This window comes from Pagrus pagrus (assembly GCF_965226575.1).
Source record: "Pagrus pagrus genome assembly, chromosome: 18".
Classification (NCBI taxonomy): Eukaryota; Metazoa; Chordata; class Actinopteri; order Spariformes; family Sparidae; genus Pagrus; species Pagrus pagrus.
Window position 1 is genome coordinate 24178851 of NC_140202.1, and position 25096 is coordinate 24203946.

The 25096-nt window shown below is 40.5% G+C and overlaps 1 protein-coding gene across 8 annotated transcripts in view; it reads right to left on the reverse strand.

The window, feature by feature from the left end:
• The window catches only part of syne1b (spectrin repeat containing, nuclear envelope 1b), a gene marked incomplete at its 3' end in the record, with an annotated part of 81667 nt that overhangs the window by 53588 nt on the left and 2983 nt on the right, over window positions 1-25096 (reverse strand). For 3 of the 8 annotated variants that reach the window (XM_084382022.1, XM_084382021.1, XM_084382023.1), the window contains exons 1-30: window positions 18725-19236; window positions 16859-16920; window positions 13790-13885; window positions 12393-12476; window positions 11143-11235; window positions 10190-10368; window positions 9902-10098; window positions 8958-9067; window positions 7986-8018; window positions 7605-7712; window positions 7370-7507; window positions 6726-6890; window positions 6528-6640; window positions 6249-6417; window positions 6066-6162; window positions 5464-5484; window positions 4934-5136; window positions 4666-4830; window positions 4399-4551; window positions 4168-4311; window positions 3772-3939; window positions 3484-3642; window positions 3224-3388; window positions 2750-2884; window positions 2031-2189; window positions 1575-1783; window positions 1168-1276; window positions 809-973; window positions 474-641; window positions 208-384 (exon numbers count right to left, since the gene is read on the reverse strand). In XM_084382022.1, coding sequence (XP_084238148.1) covers window positions 208-384; window positions 474-641; window positions 809-973; window positions 1168-1276; window positions 1575-1783; window positions 2031-2189; window positions 2750-2884; window positions 3224-3388; window positions 3484-3642; window positions 3772-3939; window positions 4168-4311; window positions 4399-4551; window positions 4666-4830; window positions 4934-5136; window positions 5464-5484; window positions 6066-6162; window positions 6249-6417; window positions 6528-6640; window positions 6726-6890; window positions 7370-7507; window positions 7605-7712; window positions 7986-8018; window positions 8958-9067; window positions 9902-10098; window positions 10190-10368; window positions 11143-11235; window positions 12393-12476; window positions 13790-13885; window positions 16859-16920; window positions 18725-18800 — 4020 coding nt within the window. In that variant the 5' untranslated portion in view covers window positions 18801-19236. Of the gene's footprint in view, window positions 1-207; window positions 385-473; window positions 642-808; window positions 974-1167; window positions 1277-1574; window positions 1784-2030; window positions 2190-2749; window positions 2885-3223; window positions 3389-3483; window positions 3643-3771; window positions 3940-4167; window positions 4312-4398; window positions 4552-4665; window positions 4831-4933; window positions 5137-5463; window positions 5485-6065; window positions 6163-6248; window positions 6418-6527; window positions 6641-6725; window positions 6891-7369; window positions 7508-7604; window positions 7713-7985; window positions 8019-8957; window positions 9068-9901; window positions 10099-10189; window positions 10369-11142; window positions 11236-12392; window positions 12477-13789; window positions 13886-16858; window positions 16921-18724; window positions 19237-25096 lie in introns of those variants that run through there. The other 5 variants (XM_084382026.1, XM_084382028.1, XM_084382024.1 and 2 more) reach the window with 4 other exon arrangements.

Here is a 25096-nt window from a genome sequence, read left to right on the forward strand (position 1 = left end):
ATCTTTTATCAAAGTAATTTTTTTTCCATCTGCGACGGCAGGTGCAAAAAGAAGTTTTAGAACATGATGTGGTGATCCACTTCAGTCTCTTCAGAAATGATCCTGACAAAAAAAAAACTTAGAAAGAAAAAAGGTTTTAACCCACTGTGATATGTTCAACACTATCTCAAACGTTTCCTGACTCACTGTGCTAGTAACACTGCTCACCTCAAGGCTTTGCTCCTGTGAATCCATATTCTGCTCCATTTTGCTGACTGTGTTCTCTAAACTCTGCAGGTCCTGCTGCAGAGTCTCTCCAAGACCCTCCTCAGCCTGGAGCTGCTGACCTCTGGTGATCAGCTGCTGGACATCCTTTCTCTTCAGCTTCAGGCGTTTTAACAGTTGCTATGGGAAACAGGACACATTCAGAGCGTCAATCTAAAAATTCATTTATTTCTCTATTATATTCATTTTTTGTGAATGTCCAACAGTACCTGGTGAATGAGAAGTAGTTGCTGGCCTTCTCTAACAGTCGGACAGTCCAGTATTTTGGTGACTTCAGCCTGAGCCTCTTTCTGCCCCTGGACGAGGTCCTCCAAAGTGGTCTGTACCTCTTCTCTGAACTGCACACAGTCCCCCACAGCCAGCACCATCTTCTCAGCCTGAAAGATGTAACAGAGAAAAATCCAAATAATAAATCTTATATCTCACCTCGAAATGAAAATGTAGGTTCCTTGGATAACGTCAGCATTTTTAAGCAGTATACTGTAGACTCCCAAAGGAGTGTCTGTTTGTGTCTGGCACCTAAAACATTGAAAGCTTCACCTACCTCTGAGAGAGAAGCAAGAAGACCTTTAAAATCAGTAGAGAGCTTGCTCAGTGCACTTGCTTGCCTCTGGCCATCGCTGTCGGCACAGATCTCGATAAGTACGGCCATTCGGGCTTTCAGCCAGCCGAGATTCCCCTCCTGTAGCTCTGCATCATTCCTCAGCTCCTGCACACAACAAAAGACAGTGATACAGCACATGTGGTGAGAAGAGTCACCTGACACAAAGTATTTTTACAGACTTGTCTTCTCAGCAGTGACACTGACAAGTCATCAGCACATCACAAGTGACACATCCCAGAGAAGGCGAGGAGGGGACCGTCAGAGGATAGCTGGCCTGTGGGGTGTTTGGACTAACTCACCGTGATGGTAGTCTTCACCTGGCCATATTTTCTGGGGTCATTGGCTCGGTTCCTCAGCAGCCTTAGTTGGCTTTCTTTAGATATAAGCCAGCAGGAGAGCTCAGCGTACCTGTTTCACACCATAAAGGGAAATCTAATTTTAACTTTAGGATTTCAGGAATAAGTGCTTGTACAAGAACATTTCTGTTCTGTCTGTGTCTGTTGACAATGAAGTCAGCATGGAGTAAAATAAAGAAACTGCACCTTTTCAGTAATGCTGAATAAACTTTGTATTTTGTAAGGAACAGTAAGCTTTGCAAATCCTCTCCTCATCAGAATTGAACATGATTACTTGAGGTATGTAATGAATGTAGGAAGCTGCCTGGTTAATGAAGAACACATCCTTCAAAAATAAGAAGATATTGCACCTTGAGTTGTAGTCCTTCCATTTATCTGGGTGCTGCATTAGCTTCTGATGGGTGTTCTCGATCTCCTCTTGGACCTCAGCGAAGTCTTTTCTCGCTATTTCAAGGGTCTGGTGGACGGGGTCACCCTCAGGGAGCTTTTGACAAAGTTCCTCCATCAGCTGCAGCCTTTTCTCACAGATGGACTGGGGGCCCTTTTCCCTAAAGAAGGCCTAAAGTAAAGAAAAACACATTATTTACTTGTGTGAAAAGTCAACATCATCAACACAGGATAGCAGGGGTTTTACTTCTGTGCTAGTCCTTTAAGTACAGTTTCTTGACACTGGACCAGCCTCAGTTATTTTGGACCGAGTTAATCTTCCCACGCCTCGACACAGCAGTGAATTTGCATTGAATTATTTCAAACTGTGTGAATCAATACATGAAACTCAGCCAGCCGGCCAGCCACTCTGTCCTCACCCTGTGCTCCTTGATGAGCCTCTCGCTCCCCATGTTAGCCAGGTGGCGGTTCTCCCTGGTCACCTCAGCCTGGCACTCCTGCAGCAACACCGTCAGCTTGCTCCTCTCCACCTCCACTTTAAGATGCAGAAGGTGAAAGGGGGCGTCTGTCTGAATGTCCTGGGAAATGAGAAATATGAAAATTGTGAGTCCAGATTCAGAGCAATTTGTGAGTTTCTTTCAAGCAATGTTGATTATTGATAATTATTACACTTACAAAACAGTGCAAACATTTTGGTTTGGTTAAAATTATAAGTCAAGGACATTTTCCAATTGTAATATATCATAAAATGAAAAATAATTGCAAGTCATAAACTAGTCTAGAATTTGCCACTTCTATGGTATTCACTTCACTGGTGGTATGATAATTAATTATTATTATACCGTTAACATCTGCTTATCTATGATTCTTAATTCTACCATATTAGTGTTTTGATACTTTTGATACTTAAAGACATTTAATATGACTTTTACTGAAGTTCTATTTGTATGGGTGACTTTAACATTTACCAAAGTAATATTTTAGCATGATATTTTACTTAAGTATGACTTGTGGGTACTTTTTACAACAATTTGTCTCAAATATAATATGTCCAATTATAAACATTTCATAATGTCTTCGTAATCTACTTGGAGCTGCATCTTAGCATTTGAAAAACGACAGTGTTCCAGCCACTGACCTTCCAGTGTTTGTGCAGCTTCCTAACAGTTTCCTGGAGCGACTGCTGCTCCTGCTCTGGTAAAATGTCCGTCAGCTCATCACAAGCTTTCAGAAAGGCATTCAAGACCCGCTGGTCCAGCTGACCAAAGAACTCCTGCAAAACAAAAATCAAGACCTCATCACCATGTGTCACACTTTGACGAGTACAAGTCATGTCTTATTTACATGCATTCTATTTTCTCTATGTTAATTACACCCAATACCCCCCTTTTTCTGTAACATCTGTTGTTTTCTTCTGTACCAGGACTGACAGATGTATTTAAATTGACACAAGTTACACTTTATTTACAGCTACGTCTCGTCAACCAAGAACTGACGATGTTTGAGCATACTCGCACAAAAAAAAGACTAAGAGGTTACAATGATGATGTTAAACTGTGCCGTTTTGGGTCTTGCACAAACTTCAGAGGCACTTGTACCGAAGTGATCTTACTGTGTGTTTTTTGAGCAGCTCCTCTGGGTTGCCTCTTTCTGTCAGACAGCTCTGTGCCATTTTAAGAACCTTCTCCAGCTCCACCCGTGACTCATCAAACCTCTTCATGAGGCTGCTGTTTGCCTCCACATGCTTCCGCCACTCTGTAGACTCCTTAATCATGGCCTAAACACACAAATGAAACAAAAATACATTTTATAAAGGCTAACACAAGTCTAAAAGCCAAACAGAATATAAATAGGCCTTGAGGTTTACTTTACCTGAGAGGAAGCCTGCAGGTCTGCTACTCTTTTCTGCAGGAGGCTCATGTCCATGTGCTCCAGGGTTTTACTGCTGTTCATTATTTTCTGGATGGTCTGGTGGTTTCTCTCTATCACTGTCAAACACTTCTTACAGCTATGTGTGAAGGTCGCCAGTTCCTGCAGTATTCAATGACAAGCAGGGTTAGCCATTATTCATTTATTCATATCTTGAGGTTATGTGTTTCAGTCAAAATGATGGTTCTTCAAAAATAACAAATCTAAAAATATTAAAAGTGTATAAGTTACCTGGCATTTCTGTTTAAAGTCTACTGGTCCCTCAGAGTCGGGAGTGCTGGTGATATGACTGGCCTTCTCCAGAGCCTGGTAGAAGCCTGTGATGTTTTTCTCCATTTCCTCCAGTGGAGGTAAAAGAGACTGTGACTCCCTCAGCAGAGGCAAACATCTCTCCCTTACCTTAATGAAAGAAAGCATGTTGATTAAACTGAATCAGCAGTGACTGATATGTCATGTTAATCTTAATAAGATCAAAACAAATGATCAAAATTGATACAACAGAACCAGAAATATCGCCTTTTTCATTCCACATGTTCTTCTTCCTTTTCAAAACCTGGTGCCTACATTACCCACAATGCAACCATGCTAATACATTGGATGACACACGGTATAATGACACGCACACACCTTGCTCAGCTGCTCTTTGATCGAGGCCATCACAGCTGTCATCTGTGAAACCTCCTCCTGTGGAGTGTCTTTGGTCAACAGCTGAGCGGTACGGCTCGCTGCCTTACAGGCGGCTTCCATCGCTGGCACTTTGTGCTTGATTTCCTACGGTAAATAGGGATATATAGTATAATGAGTTTTCATTATGCAGAAGAGGGACAAAGAATCAGGATGAGCATATCAGCTGTTTACCTCAACATCTTGTGCGAAGGCTCTGACGTTCAGGAAAGATACTTGGACAGGAGCATTCATCTTCTCATTGGTTGCATCCATGAACATTTTCAAAGTATTAATCCCATCCTGGTAGTCTTGCCTCAATTTATCCACCTCGTCTGCTCTTGCATACTGCCAATGACACAGAGGAAGACAGCAAATGGATCATTTTTAACTTTTTTACAAACTCAAGCTGATGTGACAGAAGGTGTCATTATATTATTTCGAACACTGCATTGTATTTACATGTTTGACTTTGACAAACAGTTCCCTCCATCTCCCGTTCAGAAGGAGGAGCTGCTGCTTCAGATCTCGTGAAACTGTGTCATCGCAGGTCTCAATGAGGAAGTTCCCGGCGTCGTTCATGTCCATGTGCTGCTGCATCCAGTGAGAGAGGTTTCTGAAAAAATCCTGAAAGAAAAAAGGAAAACAAACAGTTTAGCAGCAGAAATATAATCTGTATGATACAAATAATAAATAAATATTTATCATAACTTGTATCTGTTGTACTTACACGTTTGGCATTCTCTGACTGATTGAGCATCTGCTCGGCGTCCTCTAGCCAGGCCTGCAGACCTGCCACGGTGCTACTGTACTTCTCCCAGTTAGAGATCACTTCCTCCAGCATGCTGCGAACACTCCGCACCTCCAAAGCCAGGTTCTTCCACTGAGCTGTGGCATCGCTCAGGAATTTACTTACCCCCTCTGCTTCATCAACTGGAAGCAAAATATATCATTAGTGCAGAAACCAATATGGATATCAACTGTGCAGCTATGAAAAAAACAGCGTTTGATTATGTCTGCTGATCATTTGGCCCATTGGTGGAAGCTACATGATGTTAGGTCAGAGAAGTCGTGCTAAAACAGCATTCCATGTAATGCGATTATTGTTACGTTTCCATGCATAATGCAATGTCATGATTGTCCTGTGGGTTAACAGAATGTTAGAAAAGAAAAGTGCAGCCCCAAGTTTACAGAAAGAAACAGCTCAGGAGACAGGCAAAATTAAGGTTTTAAAGGTTGTCAGACTGTTTTTAGACTTACCTTTGTTACAGGTCTTAGACCCTGTAACATGAAATCAATAATAAGACTGTTTGAGCCCAGACGAACACAACAGTAAAACAAAATGCTTCACACAATAAACAATACACCCCCCACCCCATCAAACAATACACAAAAAAATAAAACACTGGAAAGTAAATACTTAAATCATTATTAAAATACAAAAACAAAACGCTATCATCAACAAACATCATAAATAAACAGACCAGTAGATAAAGTTAAATTAAAAGCCAGAATAACAGTAAGGTCTTGAGTTTGCTTTTAAAAAATATCAACATTCTCTGCAGCCCTCAGGTCTTCAGGAAGCTTGTTCCAGAGATGTGGTCCATAGTAATAAAACAATGCCTCACCATGAGTTTTTGTTCTGACTTTAGGAATAATTATAAGGCTACGAGAAGATCTGAGGGTTCTGGAGAGTTCATTGTTTAAAAGCAAATCTGATAAGTAAGACCAAGAGCTTTATAAACCAATAAAATGATTTTAAAATCAATTATGTAGCAGGCAGGTTGCCAGTGGAGGGATCTTAAAACTATACATATAGTAAATAACAAACAAATTGGTAATAAAAGAGAAAGGAGTCTTACTTGAACTGTCAGATTTGACATAAACTTCTGCAGCTTGCTTGAGGCCCGTGTAGATGATCTCATACTGTTCAAAGAACCTGTGGCCTTCAACAAAAGTCTGGAATAGAAACATGAAAATAAAATTAAATAGCGTGAAAGACACATTCAAATCCTGCAACTACAACTCCAATGATTTTAACTTACAAGGTAGGTTTGCAGCAGGAGTTCAACTGAGTCACGTCTGCCGTATTTGATGATCCAGGACTTGAGCTTTGACTCAGCCAACATAAGAAATGCCATCAGTCGATACTTCATCTCCCAGAATTCCAGTTTAATCAAGTGAGCGTATGATGACGTCGACACAAAATTGAACCTGCAAGTCAAACAAGTGTCCAGTATTTTTTTAATTAGAGACCACAAACAATGTTTCACTCAATTATTCAGCTATAGAAGACACTATAGTGGTTCAGGTGAAGATCATACCGTTCAGCCATATCTTGTAGCTGCTCAGGTGGGACAGGTACCCCATTCACTGATCTGTCTCTGTGGATCTGGTGGAAGGGTTGTCTGTGCGACTCCAAGTTTTTTAATACCTCCTGCAAAATGCCACATATAATTAAGCATATAAAACAGCTTGGTAGGTATCCAAATACTTTGAAAATCAAAGATTTGCTGTGTTACCTTATGCTGCTCTAATTTTCTGTGAAGTATATTGGCTGTCTCCTCATGTGCATGTTGGATGGGAATGTCCTCTCTCAGAGCCATCTCTGCCCTGTGAAGCCAGGCTCCAATCACACCCAGAGGACCAGGCAGGGACTTGTCCAGATGGATGTGCCAGTCCAGCAGCTGCAATTGACATCCGTTAAAAAACCCACTCGACTAAAGCAAGATGCCACCATAGAGGAGGCGATGCTGATCGAAACATTTTCACATGTTCACAAGCTTTCGGGCTACAAAAGAGTTTTATGCCAGTCTAGACAAGCACTGGATGTCCAGAAGAGCAGACTGGCCAATGAACAAAACCTCCTCTGTTCTCATCTCCTCCCCTCTGAACAAACTCTTGATTCAAATGCTTGCACCCCACTGAACTTTCACTGGCAGCCAGAAAAGAAGAGAGAAGCCCTCAGTTGTGTTTCTCTCTCATTATGACAACTTTCAGTATGTCAATGCAATGTTAAAGCTAAAATGATAGCAAATAGCAAACGGACAATCTATTATTCATTATCAGGTTTTGTTTAACGTAGGTATGATTAATTATCGTAATTAATTCTGGTCGGCTCGGTTATAAATTATTCATGTTGTGCAGAAGTATGCAGTAGACTCACCCTGGCAGACACACGGTCCCACGCCTGTTTGACCAGAGCTTGATCCACCGACAGCTTTCCGTCTCTATTCACCGGCTGAAGCAGCGGATCTGTCTGCTTTTTCTTCATTTCATACTGTACACGGAAGCTCTTGAATGCCTGCAAAACAAAAGGATAAAATGAGAAAGACAAGTGGTGAGAGTTGATAAATGTCTGTTATGTAACAGTGCACTCTGTCTTTCCAGGCCTGACTCACCTGATATTTGTCAGTGAGGTTTCCCTCTGCTCCCTGAGCCCGCAGCACATCTCTCTCCAGCTGATCTAAAAACACCTTCAGCTCTCTCAGCATCTTTCGCTCCTCTCTCTGTCATAATCAGTGGACATTCAGCTCAGACTCACAGGGACAAACCGATTTCAATTTTGCTTTTAGTTCATAATCAGCATGCAAATGTGTTGAGAGACTCTGACAAACTGACATTCCAGAAAAACCTCATTAATTCAGTTTAAAGAGGAAAAAAGGAGTTAATATCTAAGCTACTAAGATTTCACACGAAGTTTTACGAGTCATATTAGAAGGAAAGAGGTATGGACGGTAGTTCAAACCTCTGATTTAGTCTGTTAAGTTAGAGAAACATACCTCGAGCATTTGCTCTATATCTTGGGGACCGAACTATCCAGGAAAGCAGCAAGGCACACAAAGAGATGCAAACACACCACAGAATGCATTAGATGCATTATTAAAAAGAAGCAAAGAAGATGGGAAATGGGACGAGGTTGAGATGGGAGTACACTCCAAACAGAAGGCATGCAGCATTATGACCTGATCTCTCACCTGGAGGACTGGCACTGACAGTGCAAAAGTTGGAATTGAGCCAAGAAGCAGCTTAATGTGCACAAAAAATATGTAGATGGATAAATCAAATGAGTCCGATGATGGAAAACAGAACTGTGATGATTTTATTTTCACTGTGTTCATGCCATGATTATTTTGATTCATGAGAACTTCATGTGATAAAATGACAATTGTGAAAAATTGCATGCAAAGAAATAAACGATTACAAACAATTAAGCTCAGCAGCACGTAATGGTGTAATCTGTCAAATACAGCCAGAATACAAAGGATGCTCCAAAACTACAGGGGCTAGCTAACATTAGCTAATAAGTTCAGTTAGCTGTGGAGCTATGTGGCCGCCTCCCAGTGACCACAGCTGGACACCAGACTGGGTGTGTTTTACAGCGCGTCTTAGTTCAGTAAAAGTGAATTCAGAAGGTGCCTGATTGAATTTTTCTGTTCAGTCAGCAAAAAAGGCAACTGTACGTGTACTTGCCTGTCGCATACAGTTCGTTTTTCCCTTTTATTGTTTTAAACTTAAATCTGGCCATATCTTACAAATTGCACCTTTAAAGCATGTTTTTTCAAGCATATACTGTTGTTTTGATCTCTGCATGGAGTCTTTCTCTATACATGATGATACACTAGGTGATTTGTGTCGATGGTAACAATATATACAACCTAAAAGAAACAAAAACAAACAACACGCAATATTTCTTCTCCAGCCTTATGTATCACTTCATATAAAAAAATCATACATTTTCCAAACAAAAGTACCTCATCCTGCTGTCCATCAGTCTCAGAGTGGTGGGGGTTTGGGTAGTGCTTGAGAAACTGAGCCACATATGTCATGATGGATTTCTCGTCTGGCTTGTCAACATCCACATCTACAGAGCGAAACAAACATTATCTGACAAACTTCTGATGAAACTAAACATCTAAACATAGGCAGCAAAAGTGATTCAGAACTCTAAAAATCACCTCCGTGCTAAACTTAAAATATGATCTCATTCCTGTAGAAATAAAGGGCTGAAGGGGGATGGGGATGAAGTCAATATGACATAAAAAAAAAAGAAAAAAAGAAAAAGCATTTTGCGACCTCAAGGGGATAAATCTCCTCAGGCTTGACAGCTAATTATACATGTCTACTTTCATCTCCAACCTCGGCCTGATGTTTCGAGAAATCAGGGTCAAGCTCCTGTAAAAGCAGAGACGTTTGAGTGCAGCTCTTCTCGCAATAAAGCATCACGACTCTGCCAGTGAAGACAGGACTGCAGAGCTACTGCAGACTGCTTCACTTCTACAGAGCCACGACACAGAATTTTAATCCTCTGCTGGATTTCAATGATCTTTTCAGCACAAATTTGTTCACAAAAACGTCTACAATGACTGGGCGATATGCACAAAGGACGATGTATCCAGATATTTTAAAATCTCATCAAAAGCAATTCATAAATGCTGGGACTGGGTGGCAAGATCAGATGTCATGATATTTTTATATATCCAAAATCTAAGACAACATAAAGTCACTGTGAGGATATAATATCCATATATAACACAATTCCATCAATCAATAACACTGTATATTTGCTGATTAATGTCTAAAACACTGGCAAACACTTCCAAATACTTAACCATGTCACACAATCAATGCTAGCTTGTCTGAATCGTCTACTACACTGGAATATTTAAGGATAGCAGCAGGAAAAGGTCATGGGCACCTTCTGGGTCCAGCAGACGGGGAATACCCAGCTCATTTTCTGCAAGAGAAAAGGCTTCCTCCAAATTCTCCCTGTTGCCCCTCCTCCGCACCACCTCCATGTCCACCAGGTCTGGCCTGATGGCGTGCACCACCGACTGGAAGGCGACACCATCGCGCCAGCTGGGACCAAAGTCCTTCACCTCAATTCCATGATACCTGAAAAACACAAATGTTAACTGCATCTTAAACAGTACATAGAAAATGTATCTATAAACATACCAAAAAAGGGCATTTGAAAGTGACTTACTTGGCAGCTGTGCACTGCACCCATCTGAGCAGGGCCTTCTTGGCATTGCCCTGAAATTTGTTGACCACCTTTCTCTTCATGGGGGGGCTTCCTGTTTCAGAGCTGGCTATACTCTCCACTGAAGAGTTGCTGTTGGACAGGGCCTGGAGGGCTGGCAGGTTGCTTGTTAACTCCTCAATCTACATGAAGAACAAGAACGAGAGGAGAAGGAGAGCTTGCATTGTGTCCAACATTGGGGATAACTCATTTGTAATTAACTTTTTTTGTTGTAATAAGTAACCAATTACTTTTGCAATTCAAGTAATCCATTATTAAGTTACATTTCAAATAGGTAAGCCAATACTGTAAGAATTTCGCCATATTTCCCTGTTCCTGTTTCTGTTCCTGTTCCTGCTTCTTGGCAGGCAGTATGCAGCCACCTTCAGACTCAGCTAGCAAGATGCCAGAGCAGAGAGGGCAGGCTGTGGTCCATCAGTCGCATGTTGAAACATGATGTACTGTCGGCTGTATGAGTCCATGTTGTCTTGTTTTCACTGAAGCAGCTGCTAAAACTGTGCATTAGCAGCCAAATCGCTACGCAGGTGCTACCTGTCAGGTCCCTCTGTTTCTGTTTATTTTCATGTACATCAAATAATTCAACCTTTTTCACTGCAGTTAAATTGCATCTTTTTAATGGCTGAGTTATTTTCAAAAGTAATGCAATCCATCACTGATTGTGACCATAGCAACATGAAAAGCAAATGGCAGTATGTCTTTGCATCTGCATTTACTGTATCCAGTAATGTCTGTTCTATGGTTACATTACACTATTTAAAGTTTAGACAAAACGGAGATCAACAGCGTTTCAAAATGCTAAGCAAAAAAACATTTGTTCCTGTTTGAGAATGGATTTATTCATAAGAGCATTGAGTGAATACAGTTATTAAACTCCCAGGGATCAGATGAAGTATTACCTGGAAGTAGAGGATAACGGTCCATATCAACCCAAGGACAATTGATGGTCGTCCATCTGCGATGTCAGTGGCATGAATGTTAACGAGTTTGATCTGAAACAAAGCAAAGCAGAGGATTATTCAGAGAAACATGTCACACGCAGACAGTCTGGAGATGAGAATTGTTTTGCATTTGCGCCCACAGAACCCCTCAAGTTAATTCTCTCCAAAAGAAGGCAAGCTTTTGTTGCTTAGTCATCAAAGTCAGGGCTTTGATGAAGGTAGGAACTGTAATATAGCCAAACCAGGCAGAGACAGCCACAGTGAACCAGAAGGAATAAAAGAAAAGAAAAGATAATTGTGTTCAACTAGGCTTTAAAGGAAAAGCAGAGATATCACAGCACTGCAGAACTTGCATTAGAGAACTGCCACATTCTGCCATGTTTATATCTCTACATTTGAGCACATCATAACTAGGGAGCCAGACTCATCATTAACTAGTGTTTGAGTCAAAATGCATCAGAATGCATGTCAGTAGAAAAGCGTAATGACTACATTTATAGAAACAGAATGGCTGTATCCAAGCATTGCTTATCGTGCATCAAATGAAAAGAATGCATACAGTATAGGATCACACAGGGCGTTTAATGGCGACTGACCGGAGATCCTCGATACACAGACTGAGGGCAAACATGATGGGAGAGAGATCACAACAATGTAAGTCTCAGTCCTCAGGGAACCCAGATGAAAGTGGGACACAGGCTTCATGAAGCCAAGGATTTAGAGATGGGTTATGTAATCAAGAAGTCCAGTTTTTATATGCTGCTCATCTGAAAATTGTGCATGTTGTACAGCCAGGGACACCTGATGTGCACTAATACATATAAATCAACAGCTTTTTATTATCGAGTTCTTAATCATAGCCTTGACATCCTAAAGGATGACATCACCCAAAAATTAAGTTCAGTTGTTATCTACTCGTCCTCATGCCGATGGAAAGTCAGGTGAAGTTTTGTAGTCCCGACAACATTTCTGGAGCTTCACAGCAAAAGAGTTGCAGCATTCTCTTAAACAACTGAAGCTCTTGCTGCATAATCCAAGTCTTCATCCAACTTTCCGACGGCATAAGGGTGAGCAGATAAGGACTGAATTTTCATTTTTGGGAGAACTTCCCCCTTAAAACATGCCACTTTTGTTTTCTAGTATGGTATTAAGCATGGAAATGCATAGACATGTCAAAGGTGAAACTGCTGTTATGACTGAATGCTTACCTTTCTGCCTTCGAGGAATTTGAGCGCAGTACCAATGTTGGAGACCCAGTGGATCCTCTTCAGCTGGCGGCCTTGCTCACGTGGCTGAAGACAGAGAGGGCAGAAACTGAGAATCAGACAAAGCTGAGGATACTTTCATTAAACCATTAATAATAAATTTGAAACATGCTGAGAAATTAACTGCGGATTGTAATTTTGTACACTGTAATAAGCACTCAACATCATCACGATAGCTGCAGAGTAAGTATTAGCTGGACTTTTCTTACATAGATTAATTAGCGAGTGCCAAAGCTGCTTTAAGAAATACATATAATCCTGTGCTCGTAAACATGAGACAGAACTGACTTCAATGAGATGTGTGTCTGTAAATTCTTTTGGCTCATATTATCCATCAGGGAAGCACTCCTGAAAGCAGTAAGCAGTGCAGACGGTGCTCATCGTGACGTGCAACCGACTCATCTGCCAAGTAGCAGCTTTACAGATGACATGGCAGTTTGTTTCAAGACAGGTCTGTTTACTAAATCCCTATCGCAGTCTGGGCCCGTTCAAGTGCTTGTGTGTGAGCCAACAGCATCACACAGTGGGGAGGATCAGATCTAAATTAGGGCGCTGCAATTTCTGTGCAGTCATCCAACACTTAATGTGAGCAACAACAATTTTATCTTAACTTGGGATTTCTTAAGACAGAACAGATAAATACGGTCTTTATTTAGGTTTGCGTGCATCCTGATTCAATTGTGTTGTCAAAGTTGAGTAAGAAGTTTCAATTTTCAAGATATATGGAGAAGGATATAAAAGATATATACAGACATATATTTTGTCAACTTACACATCAACATTAAAGGTATCAAGGTAAATAAACTTTTAACTCGTTATCAAAAAAACTGATGTTTGACCTACATAAGCAACAAGGAAAGAAGCTGCTCTGTAGTCTGGAAACGGTGTCAGATATTCAGAATTCATGTTCGATTATCAGAATCGATATTCGATATCTTTGACAACACTACACCATCATCATCTTTTTCCACAGGGGCCACCACAATAGTCCAAAAAAGAAAGTTCTATGTTGAAGCTTTACGACTGAATAATTATGTGACATCAACTGGCTGCATTCATCATCATGTCTGCTGATCTCCTTAAACTAAACTAAGCAGATAACTATCAGGCAAAATCTTTACTGCTTAACTGAAGAGAAATGGCTTTGCAAAGTATTTCATTGATTAACAGCACCGCTCAGAAGAAGAAACGTGACTCAGATTGCAGATTTCTAACTTAAATAATGAAATAACTTAAACCACAAGATGTTACATAATGAAGGGAATCCACACGTAAAAGTACATGGTGGAAAGGCATGCCTTGATTTACATACTCATTCTCATCAGTAGCCTACTACTTACCAGTCTTTGTCCAGACAGCACCTCCAACAGAGCCAAGAGCTTCACCCCATCTTTGATGTCCTCAAAAAGGTCGTTAACCTCGAGTGGTGGTTTATACTGAAGGAGAGAGAGCACAGATTTATCAACACAGAAACATAACTAAAACTTGTTGAAATTGGAAATGACTCAGTGTTGTGAACTCACACATTTAAAGAGCCATTAATGTCACATTGTTAATTTGCATACTGTGAAAGGATATTGGTATTCTAAGCCATTAGCAGGGATGAAGAGAAACCAAATGCTGCTTGTGAGAAACAGGCTTGTTAGCAACAACCACAGAGCCTCCCTGCAGCTGAAAAGATGGTGCCTTTTCCTCAGCAGTGGCTTGGTGCCCAGTCCTGAGGCGATGCTACTCATTTAACCCTAATGGGGTTCTGTCTCCTGATATCATATCCACACATTTACAGAGCTGCGCGATCACCAAGATGAATGACAGTGTTGTAACCTTCTGTGTACAGAAGCATCACCGTACAAGTAAACGAAACAGATGTGTATCTATTCGGCCGAGTGATGCTTTAATTAAAAGGAAAGCTCAGCATGGGAATTCTTTATTTGGCACCATATACAGGTCATTTCACAACTCTACATATTCCATGACAGGATGCAGTTGGCTGCCTATTTGGGGCGAAGCAGTGTGAAGAGGCGAGCGTCTGTCCTGTTATTCTGTACATGGACACCTCGCTTCTTCCTGTCACAAAAGTACTAAAGAGAAAAAACATGCTGTTCAATTACCACTGAAGCTAAAGGTCCATTAGTATTGTATGACTGCACACACAGTTATGTGTTGAGAGTTTTCAGTTCAATATACTACTCCACTATCAGAATGTATAACTATTTTTATTCATATTGTCCAGATTAAAACAAAAAATAAATCTCCAATTTTCTATTAAACTACTAATATGTACAATCAAGCAAACATAGCTTCTGTAATTTGGAAATCATTCACACCCTGGAAAATTTGCTGACTGACGGAGTCACATGAGACCTCACAGTGGAAAACTGAGAAAATCACTGGAAAACTGCTTAGTGATACGATATCAGAGGAAACCGACAGGAAAGGCTGAAGGGAAAGCGTGACAACTGGAGGAAGTTCAAACTTAGATAATCTCACTTTCACCCACAAAAAGGAGATCCCATTCAGGCCAATACTCATCATTTATTCACACACACCAAACTGTTGCAAATTACTGAAAGACGCTGCTTGTGCACTGACACATAAAGTCACCGTAAACTCTTCTGAAGCGCGCTCAGACAGCAGCGGTCCACAGTGTAAATATCACAGTTTGAGAGCTCTTTCATGATGGCTTATGCTACATTAGTCCTATTGGTATGCACACTGAGTGAGCTTGGGTGCAGTGCATGAATAATGAAGAATGGAACAACAGAGTGTCTCTGCGTTGGCCCACCACATAACTGAGATTCTTCTAAAGTTTGAGAAGCCAAGATTTGATCGAATGTGGGCATATCAGGCTCAACAAAAGACCCCTCCAAACTAAATGTCTCGGTCCAGACTTAAACCCTCTAGCATATGAATATGCTGTGTCATCAGTAGGACAATACTTCTTCAACCTGATTAAAATCATTCTAATCAGAGATTCCAACTTAACTGTTGGAGACTAAATACAATGATCTGACAAGCTGTGCATTAACAAAGTATTAAATCAGAAAAAAACTTTTTTGACCTATGCAACATTGACTTAAAAGATTTAGGATTGTTTCATGCCTCGATGGTTGAAAGGCTCAAAACAAGGATTTGTTCAAGTGTTGGAAAAGATTAACAAAGCTGGAGTCGAGTGAACCAGAAATGTAAATATTGTCCCCGGGGAGAAAATGTGGGTCCATCTTAAAAACTGTATTAACAGGCGTTGTGAATAAATTAGTTACATTTTCTTAATAAGGCTGGAAACTTCTTATTCTTCTTGTTATATTCTGGCAGATTTGAAGCTTTACGGAAGCTTTACGGTTCTCAAATCTGAATGATTTTAATCAGATTGAAGAAATATCGTCCATGTAACCACAGACCTTTCAGGACTTATTCTGAACTCACAACACTTCTTCAGGGAATGCTAAATTTCTTATATTTCATGGTCTCAGGGCTCACTTTAATGCAGCGTGCATAATCTAATACATTGTGTTATTTAAGGGTCACAGCGTGATGTAATACAGCATGTGTTATTTATTGTGCACTCCTTGTTATTTACATGCAAGAGCCTTAGAAGCAGACGACTGCCTGCAGGGAACTGTCCTCACCCCCTTGCTCTCCATCTGCACACCTCGTCACTGTCCCTGCCAATCCCGTCCACAAATACACACACTCGCATAGAGAACAAAACACCCACGCACACACCTACACACACACACACACACACACACACAAACACCTCATACACGACAAATCCACATAGCACACTTCACTAGTGGTACAGAAGCTCATCCAAATAGTAAGCGTCTTTAAAACGCTCTGGACTGCAAAGATGCCTCCGAGCTCGGTCATGTCTCTCATCTTTCCTGCAAAGCAACAAGCAGCATGACCTTTTCAATAGTTTGCCTCTCAGTAAAACAGAAGACTCATATGTGTACTGTACAGTGAGCATGTTCCTTCCCCACTATTAGGTCCAGCAGACTGTCAATATCAACAAACTCTGTCCTGATAAACATGACTTGTTTTCAAATGTGAGGTAAATGACGTCATTTTTTACAGCGAACCATATGAATTCAATTAAATTATCTTCTCCTATTAGGGGCCATCGTTGGTGCAGCAAGTTCCCTCCACAGGCATGACGGGTCAGTAGCCTGAAACACCACTGACCGAGGAGAAGCTGAACAATCATGACGAGCAATAAAACATCACGAGTCTCTGACGATAAAGGTCGGCGTAGCTTAACAGCCGACTTCCAACAGTTTAATTGCCACGACGATATGTTTCACATGAGCGTGATGAGCTTATATAATCCAACAATATGCCCACTGTCAAGTCATTTACGGGAGCCATGTACGCAGCAGAGAGCATGGATGGAAACTCACACTTACCTTTGCTAAATGAGAATTTATCCATTTTGTGAAGGTTCTCTTCTGCACCGCCTCTTGCTCATCTGAAATTTAAAAGGCACAAACACATGTCACATGTCAATACATGATAGACGCCACATTTTTAACCATACTGGAGACTCGAGGAGCTTGTGATATTCACAGAGGACACACGACCAAATGGGGAGAACATTAAAGATTTGCTCTTTCAAAGAAGCGGCTGTTAAGTCATTCTAGACATGGATATGGTTGGATTTATGTCTACAACAGAAACATAAAATGCATAAAATATTAAAGGATACGTTCACCCATAACTGAAAATTCAGTCATATCTACTCATGGATGGAAAGGCGGTTGAAGTTTCGCAGTTCACAAAATATTTCTGGAGTTTCGCAGCAAAAGTGCTGCAGCATTGTCCTAACCACCTTAAGTAGGGGTTAATCTAAGTCTCCAGAAGCTCCAAGATCCCAAATTGATTTGAAAAGACATTATTTACACCCTTTTAAAGCTGAAATCTTCACTGTAGCTGCTGAGCTAAAAGTGTCTTATCTTGTTTTTAGGTTGTTTTATTATGTTTTTAAAACAAGTCCCCATCTGCTAGGCTTGGGCCGATATTAGATATTATCGAATATCGCAATATTTGCATGTCGATATTTGACAAGGTGGGAATAAGACTGGGCTGGCAGAGGTCACTACAGGTCAACTGGCCTGATTTAGCGGCATGTAGCAGACATGGAGGACTTTGTTTCTAAGAGGAATGCCAGCTCACCAGTTTGGGTATATGTTGTGGGAGAAAATAGCGAGCCAAGGGATTTCGAATGACACTACACGTCGTCTTTGCTGATAGACAATAACACTGTCAATTGCGATATTTGAGCGGAACAATGTCGTGATTTAAAACTTTGGATATAACCCAAGCCTACAACCTACTTCAGTTGTTTAAGAGAAACAACAAACTGTGAAACTTCACCTGACCTTCCATCTGCATGAGGGTGAGTAGATAATGACTGAATTTTCCTTTCTGGGTGAACCTGAACTTTAATCCCCTACTATAACTTCGTCACTACAGCCAGAATCCTACTTTATCCAACCTCATACTACATTTTTTTTCCACTGCCTCTGGGACACTAGTAGCATCACAGCAGCCCTGAAACAAGCATGTTACAAAGTACGACTCCTGCGTAGATGTGTGCAAAGCTAGTGCGAGTATTATAGATACTCCTGAGAAATGCTCTCAAAAAGAGGTCATATGAGGAGATTAGAGAATGAGTGGATAGAAAATCACTGGCAGCACAACTCCCATGCCACCTCTGTGTTCTGTAATGACATGCATGATTGTTTAGGTCACCTCACCCCCAGCCTCTTTTGTGGTCTATTAATATATTCAGCCACGCTGCCTCATGCATTATGCAGCACGGATAACAAAACAACTGATTTCTTTGCCTTAGTGGGTGCTGTCGTTGCGTCGAGAACTGATTTCTAACACCCTGTCACGCATGCCGGTAGGCTAGTGCAGCACACTGCACAGAGTGGCCATTTTTAAACATCCACCCTTAGAGATATAGACAGCGGTCACGTGTTGAAGGAAGCACTGCGAACACTATACAGGGAGCAAAGACGTTGTGTTGACCCACAGGCAAATGCTTCATCACTGATGCACAGGGGATGCCCACTGAAGCATAGCACACATAAACACACACGCAGATGCAGTACACTTACAGCTGTTTGTGTAGCATTACACTGTAACTAGTGCATGTAGCAGGGATTCACCCACAAACCATTAGCATATGTTATATTTCCATTTATATCCCAGATTAGCTGTGTATGTGCACACAGATGAGGGATGAAGGCTGCTGCTGCCCTACTTACCACGGAGATACTGAAAAAATCCCGTCACCAGATTTAAAGAAGTCTTCCTGACAGATACATCCTTATAGTGAGCCATTCTACAACCCACTCTCCTGCTCGCTCCCTTCGCCTGTCATGAGTTCCACCGCACATATATGTATGAGTGAAGATAACATCCACAGTGGAAAAAACAAAATGGCACAAAAAGAAAAAATCACACGGCCGTCCTTTTTTCCTTTTTCTTTCCAGCAGGAAGCAAAAAAAACAGATCTGGCTGCCTGGTTTCCCTGGTGAAAGCAAAAGCTGCTGGAGGCTGTGATGAAAACGTCCCCTCCTCCCTGACACTCTCACACACAGACACACTGACACGCACAAACGCACAGACACACACGCACACAGGCGGCAGAGGAGAGAACTCTAGCAGAAAGGGTCATTTGCAATCCCGTCCTTCCATCTTCCTGTGTTTTTCCCATCCAGAGGAGCCATGCCTGTGTGGATGTGCACAGCCCCCCGCTGCACTGCCTGCTCGCTGTATCATCGTGCCGTCTGAGGCTGGAGAGAGATCAGCTAGAAGCATGGCTCCACCAATCAGCACGAAGGGGGCGGTGATGTCACAGCCCTGGCTGCATTATCCTATGTGTGTGCCTGTGTGTTTGTGGGCCTGTGTTTGTCAATAAGATTTGTCTAATCTTCTATGAAAGTGATTACAGCTCAGTGTCCAAGACAATCATGAAACAAATCCATTTCAATTTTTTTGTTTTTGTTTTTGAAAATGTTGGCTGTGAAATCAAATGGAGTCCCCCACAGGCCCATTCATTAAACAGACAGGATTAAAAGCCTGCCACACAAAGCTCACCATGGTGCAACAAATCTTAATAATTAATGCTGAGGCCGGTGACATCTACCACCTGCTCTCCCTCTCTCTGTGTCGATGCTATTGTGACGACAAAGCAGACACACCCACCCAGGGATTCCCACTGCACACACAGTATCATGTAAAAGCTCTAAAGCATATCCATTTTTGTCCTGTATGGACGACTTCAGCTTCGACCACTCTGTTTTTCTATTGGACCACTACTCCACTCCTCTCAATATAACACACAATAGTGAATGAGTCTGGTACTTGATAGCTTATCATCTCCTGCAGAAAAAATCCTTTTATACTGTCAAGACCACCGGCAAACTAAAAGCTTTTCTGATAGACTAAAAATAGTCCTGAGCTTGTGTTTCTATTATTACTGCTTTATACGCTGCTGGTGGAACTGGCCCAGAAAAGCTATTTGGGTGAAAATGGATCCCCCCCCCCAACCTTTTACGTCAAAACAGTAAAAGGTTACAAGTAGGACCGTTAAAACGATGTTGACAGCTTGCGTGCAAGGAAAACAATGAGCTTTTAGAAATGCTACAATTAATGTTCATAATTATTTATGGCTAGTCCCAAACAAAACAAGGTACTCAAATTTGTATGTCAATGAGGACAAATTAAAACCAAAAACATTATTCTTGTAATTAACCGTATCATTTAAATAGTGTTAAATAATATTTTAAACCCTCCAACAGACACCCACCTGGAGACAATATACTGTATTTTGAAGGTTTCAGTAGTGAACTGTGCCTGCATATTTTTGTGAAAATGAAGACAAGAGTCTAATCTGTCTAATCTTTCTTAATACATGTAACTTTACAGAGTACTCCACAGAGCTTGACTAATATATCAGTTAGCCAATATTAGCATATACTGTATGTTGTGTGATATGCACAGATATGAGAAAGTTTTCATTTTTATACAATAAAAAGGGAGAAAAAAAATGCTTGGAGCAGTTTATCTAACTATAAAGCAAGGACTCTCTAGTTGTTTTTCTATCTGTCTGTCTGTCGGTCTTTATGTCATTCACATATTCAAGAGTTTATCCGATCTGCTTTACACTTTGTTGCTGAGGACCCAAGAAAGCAAATTTGGATGCGATTTGGACACACAACATGTTCAATTTAATACATTTTTATTAAAAACCGTGCTGGGTTCACACGTGATCCCTTTCACATGATCTCATGGGTATGTACAAGTAATCAAAATGGAGATTAGCTCGGTGCAACAACTTGCTGTGGTAACACGTTGCAGTGAGAAAAAAAACGCAGGAGCAGAAGGTTAAACGAGTCTGGATGAGTGGGGAGATGTGGTCAACAACACAGGTTTTCTATTCTACAGCGAGAACTGGAGGTGAGATTTTAAGTTTCTGTAAGCAATAGTAAGTTTACATATATATATATATATATATATATATATATATATACAGTATATATAAGCATATGAGCCAATATATTGATATCAGAATTGTATTTATCTCCCCAATAGTCCTAAAAATAGTGCCGCTGTTCCACAAGCAGAACAGTGGATGGTAAAGGTTACGGTAAAAATGTTTTTGCAGAGTAGTAAATCAGGCTTTTTCCTTAACTAAAGGTTTTGCTTTTTCTATTCTGAAGCCAAACGGGTCCAACCCAGGAAAAGTCCTCTGCTGCAAAGGAAGTCATGTGTTTTTGTTCCCACAAGGGGCATCTAGGACTAGATATTACCTGCAATTTTTCATTACTAGTGACAAAAGCTGCATTTTGGTCCTGATAACAAGACAATATGGTGTAACCAACATAAACCAAAGTTCTCAAATGTTGAATGTTGTCTAAACACAAGCAGCAACAACACCAGGTCCAACTTGTTTGCTTCTAAAGCTGAGCAACTCCACCTGCTGACTGAAAGCCTCAGAAACAAGTAACATATCAACTATCTGATTCAAAAATAAGGAAACAAGACTTCAAATCACGACAAAGCATTACCTGCTAGTGTTTGGGCAGTTTATGAAACTCTGTAATACAGACACGAAAGTTCTGACGTTCAAAACCCGGCCCAAATTTGTAATAGATAACTTCAAGTCTGTTTTGATATTCCAGCTGCTCAATCTCAAATCAACTAGCTATTAAGGAGCTGTCTAGAGTCCTGAACTCAGCTAGACGGCTCACTTTGTGTAATAAGACGTACGTATGTAGGTCAGGTTTGGATATACTAACTCTGACAAGCATGAAATCCTTACGTAAAACAGCTCCCCATTATTGAGTCATTACGTCCAAGTCAACTGATTTAATTAGGCCTGATGTAGTACTAGCGGCTAAGTGCCAATTAAACGTGGATATCCCCAGCAACAAACACCACGCACAGCATCAAACCACTAAAGCATCTGCAATTCTCATGAGTGATGGAGTACTTAAGGTGATCTTAGGACAGATGATACCTTTGGCAATACTGCGCTGTAGGTGCTTGGCTTCATTGGCCTGTGTTGGTCACCTGGGAGCACTGTAAAAGCCCACGCACTCTGCTGTTGTTCCACTTAGTCAAGAGCAGGCCTACTTTAGCTCTGCCAGGCAAACAATAATCAGGCAGGACAAGAAAGGATTCTGTCCATGCAGAGATGCTTGACACTGAGGATGTATTACCAACTGAATGGTTCACAACATGAAGGTACTGTAAAAAAAATAAAAAATAAGACTGTCTTCTGTTATCATAACTATTCAGTCAGTCTGAGGCAGCCTGGCTCAGTGTAGAGTGGGAATTAGGCTCTCTGTTCATGAGATTATATCAGTGTGATCATGGCTGTGTGTCCCTGGCAGCTGCTACTGACACTGTAGAGTAGAAGCATCGCTTACAGCTGACAACATGCACGCTTGTCTTGTACTTAGCTTTTACTCCAACAGTGATGTAACTAGTCCACCCCCTCTTGGAGAGCACTGACTTCTAACGATGAGTGAGCTCTGCCAAAGTGGTTTTCAATGTTTTAGTTTGTGACCTTTTATAACAATGCTGCGATCTAGTTTTTGCTGGCTGCAGTGGGGAGGCGTTTTACCAAAAAGCATGACCTTAAGAGCTGAAACAATCGAGTAAAGGTCCCATATTATGCTTATTTTCAGATTCTTTTTTTTTTTCTTTATTTGCAAGAAAAACATGCTTTAATGTTCAAAAAACACATTATTATTCTCATACTGTCCACCTCCGTTCACCCTTGTCTCTGCCTGCATCTTTAAGGACCCCCCCTCCCAAAACGCCCAGTCTCATCTTATTGGTAAGCTCTCACAGGCCTGAGCAGGCATCGTCCACCTAATTAGCTCTGCCAGTGTTTTTGCAACCAAGACCACTCTGGCGGCATTGCTGAGAAACAGTGACTGTATAGTAGTGACACCACAACCTGACGTAAGTCCTGTTTGTAGGGGCATTTCTGAATATTGATGGCGCTATGCAAATAGTGTCGATTTAGGTGTTTTGATACTTTCACAATAGCTATAGAGCATCCAGCCTTGCTTTATAATAAAAGATAAGACAGGAAATTTACTTTCTATAATATTAACCCCTTAATCAATTGATTTATTGACTGAAAATTAACAGCTAAATTCCTTAATTGAACTTTTATGATGACTGATTGATCGTTTCCTTAATTTTTCTGGCAAAAAATGCCAAACATCACTGGTTCCATTTTCTTGAACATAAGTATTGCCCGTGTCTCAGTTTTATATCGATTTAAAGGAGCTCTATGTTACAATTTGTATCAATCTTCATGTATTAATCACTTTTTTATTGCCCATATGTGAGCGAATTGTAATGTGACATGAAAAAAATGAGACCTTAATATCATATCACTTGATTATTCATCACAAGAAGCAAAGAGGCCCAAAAAAAACATGTAACCTTTTTACATTTAATAGCCAAAAATCAGAAACAAACTTGAAAAAGTGATTATGCATTTTTTTTAAAAGCTATATTAATAGGTTTATATCTGTCAGTATGTACCCAGGAAGAGGATAGATCACACTATTAGACGTCACCACAAACTCTTCAGCAACTGTATTTCATCATATCCTGTTTGACACACAGTCTCCAAAAGAGTGAAACCCACATGAAACCCACAAGAGGAGCCAAGGCATAAAGAGAGCAACACGCTTGTCATGCACACCCCACCAGGAACTTCCAGGCTTACGGTACCCTGAGGGCATTTAAGGCCATGAGATGTTGGTATACTATGATTGTATGGCACTGAAATCAAACAGACAAACAGAGATTTCTTCATTTATCTGCTTTAATACTAAATACCAGCAAGATAATCAGTGTTCATTCACAAGACTACATATTTTCGGGTGTCATTAATTCATCCACCCAGATGGACCACTGCTCAAGTCAAAGAGAGTCTCTGCAGGATGCCTTTAACGACAGGAAGCGGCGTTTGATCACTAGTGAAAAAAAAGCCCAGACTACGTTGCTGCCCGCCATCTACAGAGCACCTATAACCACTGGCACTATTATGTCTTCCAGATGTGACCTGACACCAAATTCCACTTCCTGACATGAAACACGCAACAGGCTGGCACTTTGCATTGCAGATTAAGCCATTTGTGCAACGTTCAGGGGAATTTCCTCAAGATAGTAATAAAGATAATTTAGATTAATTTAGATTTTATCTGCGTTTGTATGACACATCAGAAAGTTACATGAAATTATAACATCACTTTGAATTCTAAGGCTGTGCAATATAAAGATATTATATTGTTTTCGTGACATGAGACTGTATATCATCCTAAATTTGGGATATTGTTAATCATGATAAGGCGTAAGTGATGTCTTTTCCTGACTGATGACTGTTCTACTTGTTTTAATACTTGCCTTTACCCACTTAGTCGTTATATCCACCTTATTGGAGATGAATTATCAAAATACCAATACTCATCCCTACAATATTGTCGCAATTTTGATACTGGGTAATGCTTTATAGGAAGCTCGTATCAATAGGCATCCTTCTAAGTTCCTTATAATAAGGCGTCGTTCTTGGTTTACATTCGCTAGCTGCAAAAAGCACAGTTAAATGTCAATGAGTGCAGTGTTAACTGATAATAAATGCATAATAAAATATGCCATTATCTAGGTAAATCAATAAAAAAGTTTAGTAAAGGTTTAACAACTCAGTAAATGTGTTTATGTTATTATAAAACTCAAAACGATTCTTTTTATGTTCTTAAGCAGTTTATAATGTTATCAAGTTTCTTATGGGTAAGTGCTTAATAAATGTCTTATAATCTCACAATAAACATGGCTATGATGTTTCATCAATGCTCATATGGTTTAAATAATAGCGAAAAATCATGATATACATTGTGTATCACGATATAGCATAAGAATATCGTGATAGGAGTTTAATGCTATATCCCCCAGCCCCATTGAATTTTGAATGAAGTTTAGTTAGTGTTCATGACACTATACATCAATAACAACAGAAAATATCTACTTAGAGAGATTTAAACATGCATTAATTCGCTTTGTGTTAGAGCATGTCTGAGCCGGTAAATGGCTGTTTAAAACAAATA